Genomic DNA, 13,195 nt, shown 5'->3' with positions numbered 1-13,195 from the left:
CAGTTTGAGCCTCTCCCTGCATCTACCGAAGTCTGATGGCGTAGGTGCATGGCTTGTGCTTCCTAAATCTTCTCGGCCTCCAGCTGTTTGGCTGCCCCATCGCCCCAGTGACCAACTCCTTCCTGTCTGCTCTCGCCCTTGACCCAGGCTGCCCCCTCGCCTGTCCAGCCACTTCAGCCAAGGTCTTGCTGACATTTCAGAATCCCCCTCCCACCTATCAGCTGGCACCACCCCGCATCTTGGTAAATTCAGCATCTAACTCTGTAGGGACAAGGTGATTGCCTTTCTTTCTTTCAATGATGGAACTTTTTTTTCTTTTTTTTGGCTACGCACCACGAGGCATGCGGGACCTTAGTTCTCCGACCAGGGATCAAACCCCCCACCCCCGCAGTGGAAGTGCAGAGTCTTCACCATTGGACCACCCAGGAAGTCCCAGCAATGGAACTCTTATCTCTCCAAATTTTACCTTCTCTGCAACCCCAAATGACCGATGGGGGGACGGGAGCTGGGACATTTCCCCCAGGCCCCAGAGCCCCCATCAGGCCACCTCCACTTTTTCTGCTCCCCACTCAGGAAGCTCTCTCCTGCTCTTCTGAGAGCTTTGCTGCAGCAAATATGTTCCCATGCTGATTAGGTCGCCTATAAAGCTGGATGATCCATGGCGCTTGGAAATTCTGCTCTATTTGGTGTCAGAGGAAGGAATCAAGGTGTAAGGACCTATTACACCTAAAGATTTTTAAGGCAAAGAAGTCTTTGCCTTAAAAAAGTGAAAGGGCACATCGGTTTCTGAGCAAAGAAGGAGGAGATAGTCAGTGAAACAGGCATTTTGTAGCAGAGTCAGAATTTGAAGAAGCCCACGTCAGATGTCTTTGAGTTCAGCAAAGCTGGAGCTTCTGGAGTGAGGCAAAGGTTTGAAAATGCTGCAGTGTGTGTCCGTTAGAAATTAACAGGAGGGCTTCCAAAGGCCATCAGCATCATTTTATGTCAATGAGTATATTTTTCACTTTTATAAATCTTGGGTCTGATACTTTCACAAAGGTGTTGGGATTCTGTCCGTTAAGTCAGGAAGTATTGATTATTCCTTCCACATGAATGGAAGAATAAAGAACGGAGAAATAGGCCAGGGGTCCAAAGGGTGTGGTACCCCTGATGGGAGAGGTTTGAGGGGTTTTTTGTCCTCTTTTTAGTTTTCATTTTGCCTTGATTTTGTTTTATTTATTGGATTTTTAGGTCAATACAAACAACACACACACATACACAGAGCTTCTCACACAGTCTGATCTGCCTAATCTTTATGGTACGTAGGGCTCCGTGATCATAGGTAAGCATTACATTTTCCATCTTCTCCCAAGGAAAGGACAAGGGGAAACAGGATGAAATTCCAAGTTACATGTAAGGAAAGTTTTCCTAACTTCTTCAGGAAGTCCTGAATTGGGGTGTCACACCATGGATAGAACCCACTTTCCTAGAGCACCAAAAGAAGTCACCTACAGAAGCCCCTGGGAAGGCAGAGAAGAGACTAGACTCTAGAAAAATCTAATGCAAGGATTCTGAAGTGGACTTTTCCTTCATTCACACCTGGTTTCCAAGTGGAAAATCATCAACTTGAGTCAGACACTTGACCAGGTGTCACCCATGTGCTGGGTGCTTTGGTCAAGAGGTCACTTAACCCCACTCAATTCAGGGGCTCTCTGGTATTACCCACTGGTGGGCAGCCTATGTGTCCCCAATCCAATGAGAATATTTCACTAAAAGTTGGACTTCCAGACCCTTCCAATCCCTCAGACATTTTTTAAAGTCCTTTACTAAGATAGATTATGCCTGATGTACTAATGTCTTATCAAATGGGTCAGATACAAGATTACGTGACTACCCACAATGCCCAATCACCATCCATGCTAAATAAGAGAGGTTTAAGCTGGTTTGCTTCGGTTGGGCCACTTGTACTCACCAGCTGTTTTGATTTTGGAGAACACAAGCTCAGTGACACTGAGAGACGAATTTCACATTTTATTATTTGGTTCCAGTCACTGACATCTATGAAATTTAGTGGTCTTGGGATTGAATCATCTATTTGCCTGTCACCAGATCCTTATTAAGTGTTCTTATGATAAATTATGTTATATACTAAGTCCAGGAGGAAAGGGATAAGGGAAAGCTGTCTGGCACGCTTGCCAAGTGCTGGTCATTTGTTAACACATTAGACCGACCTGTCGGCACGGCCTGAGGGATCAGTTCTGTGGTTCCTATGGGACAGATGAGGAAACTGAGGCTCAGCAAGATGGAGTCATTTGTCCAAAGTCAAACTGCGAGTAAGGCTTCAAATCTAGGTCCACCTGACCAAACCCCGCCCTGGCTCCCATTTAGCGGCCCTGGGTCATTTCCCCGAGCTTAGGCGTTTCAAAGACTCTTTACAGAATGACTCTTCATCATCCTCACTCCTTTTCCATTTCGTCGCCAGTGAAATCACATTATATTTGGAAGTCAAGTAGACATGCGGCAAGATCTGTGTGTGAGCCCTTTCAAGATGCGTCCCCCAAGTCTTGTCCCTAAATGGAATACCAGCTGTCAGGGTTTTGTAGGCATTCTGACAACATGCACGGGAGAGGGAAATCAAGCAAAAATCATCAACCGGGGAATAAATAGTTTCTGTGAAAGACACAGCATAGCTACTCTGTACCATTCAGTATGATGGACAAGAGAAACAAATGTCAGAGGGGTGACCCAGGCCAGGTAGCCCCCAAAGCATCCCTGTGCAGTCATGTGGGTTCTGTTCCCTGCCCTGTGTAGACTAGCTGTGTGACCATGGGAACTTATTTTAAAACTCTCTGAGCCTTATTTTTTTCATTTGTCTGATGATGCAAAGATTGGACAACAGTGGTCGTATCTAGATTCAAATATTTCTGGGCTCCTTGGAAGGTGAGAAAGAATTTTGTAGCCATGTCTCAGAGCTCCAACTCAAGCCATCCCTGCTGAAGTTGCAATGTTTCTGTCGGGATGTCAAATGCACACCTGGATTGGGAGACCTGGCTCACCACCTGGCCGTACACCTTGGGCATTTCATGCCCATTCAACTGAAAAGGGCATGATGTGTCATCCACACCATCTGCTCCCAGCTCACCTGATGCCGTGACTTTCCTGAAATAAAACCTGTTCTCCTGGGGCAGATGTAGGAGGTTAAGGCATAGGTGAAGTCCATGGCAGGTGGTGAGACAGGAGACAGTTTGAAAGAAAGTTGGGGCTTCGGACAAAAAAGGATTTTTCTTCTTCTAGTTGGGGACCTATCAAAGCAAACCTGTAGGAAAGTTTTCTGGAGCCATGAGTGAGGAGTGAAGAGATTCTGAAATATAAGATAGAGACCTGGAGAGCTATAGGCATGATAGCTAAGAACTCCAGCTCTGCACTCTGGACAGGGCTGGCTTAAAATCCTGCCTCACCACCTATAGGTCATTTGAGTAAGGCACTTAAATAAATATTAAGAGCCTAAGATTTTTTCATCTGTGAAATGGGAATCTTATCATGACCTACCTCATATGGTTGTTATGAGGATTAAATGGGATAACACGTGAGAAGATTTAGTACAACGCTTAACACATTAGTAAGCAATCATAACAAACAAAAAAACAAAACTGGCCGGTCCCTGGTCCCAGTTCTCTTCTTATTGTTACTTTTTACCTGGAGACATTGCAGAGTATGTACTGCTGGAACACCACATCTTTGAAAGATGGTGCAGGGACCAAATTTACAGGGCTTGAACCATCCTCTTGACACATTTCATCCCTAAAGTTAAGTCCTTGCCAACGTTGGAGTTCCCAAGAGTATTGGTCAAGACTCTTTTGGCTTCAAGTAAGAGAAACTCAATCCACACCCCATTAAACTAAAAAGCACTGGCTCAAATAATAGGAGAAGCCAAAGGGATGAGCTTTGGTTGACTTGAACCCAAAGAGCTCAAGCAACATTCTCTCCCTGCCCCACCTTGCTCTCATTCTCTCCGTCCTTTCCTCTCTGTTGGCATCATTCTTGGGCAGGCCCTCTCTCCCCAAGGTCAACAGGATTCTCTCTCTCGAGATTCAGCTCCATTCCAAGAAGGGGCTCCAAATGTGCTTGGCCGGTGTGCCAACCTCTGGACAAGCCAAGAGCTTAGGGTACTCTACTGGCCAATGTGGTTTGTTACTAGGGGAAAGGTGAGGCCCTGGATTGAGAGTTCCACCAAGTGGAGAGGCACAGATCCCCAAACCAAAAGATGAATTTTGTTACATGAAGGGGAAGGATGGCTGGAAAGACCAAAATAACACCTGGCCACACCATGCCAGGGAGCCTTGCAGGACCCTCAAAGCCAGACACAGCTGTCTGACATCCGGAAACCCAAGATGATTTTGTGGTGACGAAGGGCCAGCTCATACCCACACAAGTACAGGTGGCCTGTCTTCCTCCTACAAAAGCATCACCTGTTCCCTTAGAGACCACATCCTCCACTTCTAACTTCAGGTCTTACGTGGATGCCTGGACACTCTGTTATCACTGATGAAAAATCTCTTTCACAAACTCTTAATTAACTCCACCTTAGGTGATGGAACTATCCAATTTCATATAATCATAAAGTGTCAGACCTGGAAGGATCACAGAACTCTAGCTCCCAGACCTAGTAGATCTGGCTAATTGTTAGAATCACCTGAGCTGGGTTTTATATTGTTTTACCATTTCCTGAGCCCCAAACTCCCTGCCAGGAACATCACTTACGTACATCTGTGTTAAGGCAATTAGTCAGAATTGTTATGATTCTGATTTGCCTTATTTGGCAGCCAGTGCCCCTGAAGATTGAAGCCAGAAGGATTATGAACCCATTCTACATAGGCTCACCCAGCTGGTCAATGGCAAAATCCATGTAGACTCCTGTCTCCGGGAAAAAATTCGAGAGCCACTGCCTGGCATTTGCCGAGCAGAGCCATGTGAATCTCTGTCAAAATAAGAAGGGGAAGGAGCAGGCTGTCACTAGAGCTTACAAACCCAGGTCCTGTCACAGCAGCCAGGAGTCTGCTGGTGCACGGACTCGCTAATGAGCTTTTAAGAAAACAGGAAACCTCACTTCTGTATCCTCCTGTGTCAGCCTCCCCTAACTCACATTTCATCCTCATGTACTTTCTGGACTCCTACTGTGACAAGTACTATGTAGAAAGATATCAACATCTACTGGGAATAAAGACATAGAAAAGATCACCAATAGCATGATGTATTCTTGCCATTTTCAGTGTTCAATAAGATCCAAAAAGGAATAGGTTCCTTGACAAGTTAAACATAGAGTTACCATATGACCCAGCAATGTGGCTCCTAGATTTGTACCCAAGGGAACTGAAAACACGTCCACACAAACACTTGTACATGGACGTTCATAGCAGCATTATTTATAATAGCCAAAAAAGTAGAAACAACCCAAATGTCCATCAGTTGGTGAATGGATAAACAGAAAGTGGTACGTCCATTCAATGGAATATTATTCAGCCACAAAAAGGAATGAAGTGCCCACACATGCTACAGCATGGATGAACCTGGGAAAGATTATGTTAAGTGAAAGAAGCCAGACACAAAAGTTCACATAGTGTATGATGCCATGTATATGAAATGCCCAGAATAGGCAAATCCATAGAGACAGAAAGTAGATTAATGATTACCAGGGGCTGGGGAGAGAGGGGGATGAGGAGTGACTTCTAATGTGTATGGGGTTTCTTTTTAGGGTGATGAGAACTTTCTAGAATTAGGTGGTGGTGATGGTTTCACAACCCTTGGGAATGTACTAAATACCACTGAATTGTATACCCTAAAAAGGTGAATTTTATGGTATGTGGATTCTTTCTCAATTGAAAGTAAATAAATATTAAGAGCTAGATTTTTTTTAATTAAAATATCAGGCCCTTTGAGAGCACGATAGATGTTCAGGAGAAGCCTCATAGGAAAGTCAAGTTTAGGTTAGGCCTGGAAGAAATGAGAGGGAAGGTAAGTGGACACCCTTAACAGAGGGAAAGGTATGAACCGTGCAGCAGAGTCTTAGGTAGAGAGCAGAGCTGCCTGGCTGAGACAAAGGTTGCTGGGGGAGGGGAGGACGGGTGGTCTAGGGACAGAGGGGCAAAGGGGATAGGAGGTGATCTGTGGTCCTGCCTACCTGCTGAGCTTAGGAGCTGTATAGAACTGCTTCCCCCAGCAAGGGGGGGCCTTCAGGGAGATTGCAGGGCGTGATGACGCATACCAAGCACTACTCCAGGAAGGCGAGTCTGGCTGCAGTTCAGGATGAATAATTGAGGGAAGGGACCAAAGCAAAGTTTTGGGGGCATCTGCTGTAGTCTCAGCCTGGGGCTAGAGGCTGCAGGAAACAGGAGAAAAACCAGCAGATCTTTTCTCCAGCCCTCAGGGGATACAGGAAGGATCCCTTGCATTTCTCTAGCAAGTCACAGTTGCACAATAGTTTTTGATTTTTTATGAGCCCGTTAAGCTCCGAAATAATTTTTGAAATTAACAGAACAATTATCATTAGCTCCTTTTACAGAGAGAGAAACTGAGGCTCAGAGAAATTCAGCCTCTTGCCCAGGGCTCTTCCTAAGTGGCAGTGAAGAGAAGAAGCCATATCTCCAACTCACAGTTCATCCTGGGCTGACCTGTCATCTTGTTGGGGAAACCAAGTGTAGACACTGAGAATGAATAAATACACAAAAATATAGTGCAGTGCAAATATATGATAGCCAAAGACAGGCATTAAATTATTATCAACAAACACATTAATTAGTGCTGGGTTATACTGTCGACCACACCAAGTGTTTGAAGTACAATTTCTTTTGGATCTTCCTCTGGCTGTACTTTCTATTGCTAAACAAAAGATCAGGAGAGAGTTTGTGTAGAACTTTTGAACCTGGATATTAGACTCAGACGGGGGTTCAAATCCCACCTTCACCATTTGCCAAAGGACCTTGGACTCTACTTCTCCGAGCTTCAGAGCCCTCACCTACCAAATGAGGGTCACACACCCAACTCACAAAGGACTATCGCTATTAATTCTGCAAGGACGTCTATAAAGCACATATGTGTACCTTGCCCACTGAGGTGGGTGCTCAGTAAGTAAAGGGGAATTTTTTCAAGGTTTCCACATAGGAATTAGCATTCACGGGGCACAGACAACATTCAAGTACCTTCCTATGTTCATAATCCTCACCACAAAGTAGGTCTTATTTACCCACATTTTATAGATGGGGAAATTGAGGCCCAGGGAGCTTGGCTTGCCCAAGCTCACACAGCTACAATGTGGGATAAGATGATTGTGATTCAGATTGGTGTCTGGCTTCTTCACTCTGCCACACAACTTACATCAGAACTGGATGTGAAAGAATTCTCATCCTGGACTTCCTTGGTGGCATAGTGGTTAAGAATCCGCCGGCCAATGCAGGGGACAGAGGTTCGAGCCCTGGTCCAGGAAGATCCCACATGCCGTGGAGCATTTAAGCCCGTGCGCCACAACTACTGAGCCCACGTGCCTAGAGCCCGTGCTCTGCAACAAGAGAAGCCACCGCAATGAGAAGCCCACGCACCACAATGAAGAGTAGTCCCCCGCTCATCGCAACTAAAGAAAGCCTGTGTGCAGAAATGAAGACCCAACGCAGCCAAACATAAATAAATTAATTAATTAGTTAAAAAAATAAAAAAGAATTCTCATCCTTGCACAGAACCTGAATTAAAGACTCCAATCTCCAATGATGGTGGGTTTCAGAACTACCCAGGAGAGAGCTGGAAGCTTCACTCTGCTTACAGTACTCATGTCTGGATCCAGACTGGCATGACCTACAAACTATTAGGTCCCCAGGCCTTTCCTCCTTCCTTATCTCTCCCCTCCTACTGCTTTGAAGGATTTTTAGATCAAAGGTGCAGCCACTCTCCTGGGGGATAATCCTGTTGCCTGTAACCTTGTTTTCTGAGTGTCCTTCACAAAGAAGGGCTTCAGCAAAAAATTTCTCCCTCAGCCCAATCACACAATTTTCCTTTTCCTTAAGCCTTCGCCAGCCCTCAAGATAGGAAGGTAGATGTCTGCCTTCAGAAGCATTTTTATACTGAGGAGCTGCCCGGAATAAATTAGCTAGTCCTCCGAAAGTGTTAGATACACCGCTTCCACATCCTCATCTTATTTTCTGCTTTGGGTCCTTTCCTTCCCAAACACCACCTCCCTTTTCCTTCCTGATGGCTGATATAACTTTTTACATTTGCCCACTTCTGGGGGCAGGCACATCTCCGCACCAAGGAGATTTTCTTCCTCCAGGTAAGAACTTATAAGATTCTAAGACCCAGACAGGATGAGCAAGCAGTAGAGAACTGAGCCAAAAACTGGGTCCACCCAGTGGACCCAGAAGGATTAAAGATACCAAGACAAGGCCTAAGAGACTAAGGCAGAAATAACCGACAGGTATTGGGGAGGGAGCCGGGAGCTGTGCTGGGGGCATTGGGCCATCTGTGAAGTGTGGCTTGCTGGAGAAGCTTTCCGGTGGATGTAATTTGTAGAGGCCCCACTGAGCCTTGTCTCAGGGGAAGCTCCTTTGCCTTTGGAAACATCACCCACTTCCTGCTTCTTCCCTGCTATTTCTAGGGCATTAGAGGAGCCACTCAGTGTGAAGGGGGAGAGGGACGTGAACTTGAACATTTTTTTTAGTTTTTTTTAAAGGCATGTGGACCCTACCTTGACCTTTTTCTTTTGCCAGTCTTCTTTCCAGCCGAGAGTAATTTTAAGGGAAATTACGCTTCTTTTCTTTCTTTTTTCACTCAATTTGGCCTAAAGAAAAACCACTTTCCCTCAGCTGGTGGTTGTTTGCAAAGGTACAGTAGAATGTCTAGCAGAAGGACCCCTTTGCAAAATGGAAGGTAATCTGAAAATGTTCTTCAGTCCTGGTCTTGGGTTTCTGCAGTACCCACACCCCGATGTCCCTAACACACACCTACACACGCACACAGCCCTCCTGCCCCCAGCAACTCAAGCTCTATCAGATTCTTGGGCCCCACCCAGATGTACTGAACCAAAAAGCTGGGGCTGGGGCCCAGAGATCCCCTAATCACCTGCAGAGCTTATTAAAAATACACATTCTTGGCCTCCACCCCCATAGATTTGGATTCAGTCATTCTGTGATGGGGTGGGAGAATTCGCATTGACATCAGACTCCCAGATGGTGCCGAGGCAGCTGGTCCAGCGAGTAGCCCTGGTGTAGGTCACCTCCCGCCAGCCTCCCAGGAAGGGATTTCTTCCACAAGCTAAGTGGTAAACTGTGTGTAAAGCTTACTGCGGGACCAGGATGGACAGGGAAGGAGGTGTAGACAAAAAGAGGAAAGAGAAGGAAAAGAAATTCTGGCATGGGAAGCAATGCCTGGAGGAGAGAGTCTGTTCTTTCATCAAAGCTTTTCCTTTCTTGTTATTTCCATTTCCCTATTTCTGGCCCATATTCCTAACCCACTAGTTAACGCCTTCTGATCGAGACCAACTAATGGTTTCTCGTGGGCCTTATAAAAATGGTGACTCAAGACCTGGCCCAACAAAAGGATTAAGACAGCGCCACCCCAGGACTCAAGGTCAGACCCTTGGGGCCTCAGGATCTGGGGGCAGGGACACCCTGCCTCCGAAAAGCCTGAGAGGATTCTGCACCCCCTTGCTTCACGTGGGTCCTATCCACAGCTCACGTGGTCTCCACAACCCAGATTTCAGCAGGCACCACGATCACCTAGTTAAACTCGGGAGATCACTGGCCAGAGTCCCCCATTCAACAGATCGGCAGGGAGCAGGGGCTGGCCTGAGAATCTGCCTTTTTAATAAGTTCTTGGTGCTGCGATGTAGCTTACCCAGGGACCCCGCGCTCGAACCACTGCTGTGCGTATCTGCCATAATGCCAGAAGTCCCTTAGAGTCATTTCAACTGGCAGCTACCCAAGAACAGTCCTGGGAAAGGTAAGTGGCTTCCAGCCCGTCCTGTAGGGATGCATCCGAACCTCGCTCTGTCTGTAACAGCTGCCTCAAACATGGGAGGCTGGCTTTCTGCAGAAACGACATGGCCAGGCCTGGATGATGCCTTTGGTGAGACTCACGCTGAAAATGTGATGTATTTCCTCGCTCCGAAATCACTGTAGCGCTATTGCATCTGGAAGCCTAGATCTCACTCTGAACATCGCATCTGCCATGATTTTTGAAGTCTGGCCACTTCATACCCTTTGCCAGGAGCAGGGATGCCCAGTCTCTTCCGAGAGCTGACCTAGAGATGCTTCACTTGATGTGACCAGTCTTCTTCCTGTGGACCGGTCCCTGGGCTTGTTGAGGAAGAAGTGCAATCTGTCTCACTGTGTCATTTCTCTCTTCCCTCCCTGCCTTCCCTCCCTGCCTCCTGACCCTCTGCCCTACACCCCACTCCAGTGCATTCCCAGAAGCAGAACAGACAGACCTGCGTCCGGAAGAGCCTCATCTGCGCCTTTGCCATGGCCTTCATCATAAGCGTCATGCTGATCGCGGCCAACCAGATCCTCCGGAGCGGCATGGAGTAGCGGCCTCCCCAGCAGCTGCGTTCCTGGCTCACGCGCATGTGCTTGCCCCGCGGGCAGACTCTTCCTCCACAAAAAAAAGCAGATACGGACGGTGCAGACGCAGCACAGTCCAGCAAAGAACCCAAGGTTGCAGTGCAACCCGTGTTGTTGCAAACCCACTTCATCCCCTTGGCAGGTACACAAAAGGGCTGTCTTCAATGCTTTAATGGTCTTGTTTCCTAATGCAATAAATAGCCAGGAGTTCCAGATGATCGCTTCGACCGCCTGTAGGAACTCTAAAGAGTTCATTTTCATCTCGGAATTCCCATGACCATCCAGGTTGGCGGTGTAAGGCAGCAAGAGAGAGACGGAACACGCAATCACCTCCGCGCCCTGTTCTTTCAACCCAGGGGTCAACTGGAGACTCCCTCCCTCCCCCACCCCAGGGCAACCCTCAGTGCCAAGAAGCTGACTTCTGAGTTGCTGCAGAAGTGGGGGCTTCCCGTCCTACCTTGGCTTCCTTCCCCAACCTAGTGGAGGCCCCCCGGCAAGGCATGAGGGGAAAGCCATCGAATGGGGTGCAGCGCCCAGCGGTCTGCAAGTTGCACCCCCTTCGCTTCTGTTCTACTGCCTTTTCTACAGGACTCTTGTTGGCAGAGTTGGGGAGCTCTCGGGTTCCGTCGGCACTTGGCTTTCTGTTCCTAGAGCCCATCGCGCACCAGCATTTTGGAATCTGCAGAGAGCCTTTCTCCCAGCTTTGCCGCCTGTGCTGCCATTTAGACAAAAAAAAGAAGCATAACCGTGGGCATCTCTATCATATAGACACACAGACAGACGTATATATTGGGTTTCTTCATGTGTGACATCCATCGTCCCTAATTGCTTTACTGCTGATAGAAGCTTGTGCTCCGACACACATCCCTGCCTCTTTGGGGTGGGTAGTTTGGGGATGGGGAGGGACATAGGCTGGTGGTGAGGAGGTATTGCAAGCCACGCCCCAGTGGTCCAGAGTAACAGAGTCCAAACACATCTCCATGCTGGGAGACCTCTGTAAGTTAAGGTCCTTGTGCATCTCACCTTTCTCTCATCTTCCAATTTGCTTTCTTAGTCTGTCTTCCCAGATAGAAAGAGAAACACCATCCCAAACGGCAAGCTGGAAAGATCAAACCACTGTATTTTATGTAACATCTTCAGGCAGTCAGATTCTGCAACTGACTCATTTTCACAAGAAAACAAAAAGATGTTAATAAGCTTAGCCAACTCGACAGGTAAAATACTTCTGTTGGGGAAGGGAACTGAAGCCAACCCCATTTCAAGTTTGCGATTTCCTGACTTTTCCTAGATGCCATATCCACCGCCGCTATTCATTCAAGCTTGCGTAGTCTGATTAGCCAGTAACCTTTCGCTGTAATTCTTCCCTCTGTACGTTTCCAAGCTCAGGTCTTTATTTCTGTGATGGGACTTGTCTTACTCTTCTTTCTTTCCATTGCATCTTAAAGCTACAAGCTATTCCCCTCTCCCTTTTCCCTTTTCGTTCAGTATGGAGGTGCCAGAATCTTTCCTCTCTTGCTGCAGCCGGGTGGTTTTGGGGTGCGGTGCGTGTTTATGAATCCCTCCTCAAGCCTCCCCTCTCTCTCTGCTCTCTCCCTCTGATCTTCTCAGACTTGGAGCATCCAAGGTCTCAGTTTGGGGTCTTCTTCCAAATCACCTCTGCAAGCACTTTGGGCAACAGCCTGGGAGCAACTCTAGAAACTTCCCCACTGCAAATATCCATGATGAGCACAAGTAAAACTAGGGTTTGAGCTGTAGTATGGAGGAGGGAGCAGGTGTAAGCTCCCGGGAACCTGGGGGGTTACAAGTCCCTCTGTGAAAATGCCTGGGGTCCCACACATCCAGGCCAAGTAAGGCAATGGCCTGCCTGTCCCTCTAGCCTGCCCTGCCCCGCTAGACACTTCACATCTGTCTATCTCTCCTCTCTCCCCTCTCACCTGACTCACCTCGGTCCCTCAGGACCAGGCTTCAGAACAAGAACGGGTCCAAATGCAGAATACGGATACACAGGACAAGTTTATCATTAGTTTCTGCCCAAAGCAGTTTGCTCTCTCTCTTTAGGTAGGAGGGACCCCGTGAATGACTTGGCCATGTCCTCCTGGGGAGGGGTGTGAGAGACCCCAAGTAGATTGGTTAGAGACCCCAGGCATGATTCTTAAAGGACCCCGCCCTGTGAGAGGGCAGTGCTGCAGGCGATGCTGGACTTCAGGGCAAAAAAAAATGAGTACTTCTTTAAAGGCTACAAGTTCTCCTGCCTCCTACTGGGGAGCAGGGACCTTGAAGGATGTGAGGGTTAGATTTCAGTGGTAGAGAAATTAGCTGCTGTGCAAGGGTGTGCATTAAACGGCAACCTGAAGAGACACCAGCAGCCTGTTCCCCACCAAGTCCTCAGCATCCTCTCCCTAAAGAGGACCCTTTTCCTCTCTCCCAGTGAGTCCGTGGAACCGAGTCCATCCTACCCAGGAGAAGGCATCCCTTGTGGGTGTTGCTAGGGAGAGAGGGTGAGAAAGAAGCCATAGAATTCTCTTTGATGGACTAGAAGTGAACCTCCTGCCGTGGTAGCCTCACACACGGCACCAGGAGCTGAGTGTGTGGGAACGTCCCTGAGCGAACGGCAC

The 13,195-nt window shown here is 47.6% G+C and overlaps 1 protein-coding gene across 1 annotated transcript in view; it reads left to right on the top strand.

Moving 5' to 3' along the window:
* CALN1 (calneuron 1) overlaps positions 1–10,547 on the top strand; it is a gene marked incomplete at both ends in the record, with an annotated part of 447,810 nt that extends 437,263 nt beyond the window's left edge. Inside the window, one exon of the mRNA XM_081255249.1 lies at positions 10,420–10,547. Coding sequence (XP_081111375.1) covers positions 10,420–10,547 — 128 coding nt within the window. The remainder of the gene's footprint in view (positions 1–10,419) is intronic.
* Between the last annotated feature and the right edge of the window lie 2,648 nt (positions 10,548–13,195).

The sequence above is a fragment of the Mesoplodon bidens genome (genome assembly GCF_964165515.1).
Source record: "Mesoplodon bidens genome assembly, chromosome: 15".
Lineage (NCBI taxonomy): Eukaryota > Metazoa > Chordata > Mammalia > Artiodactyla > Ziphiidae > Mesoplodon > Mesoplodon bidens.
The sequence above is the reverse complement of the archived record's forward strand: the minus strand, read 5'-3'. Positions and strand labels throughout refer to the sequence as shown.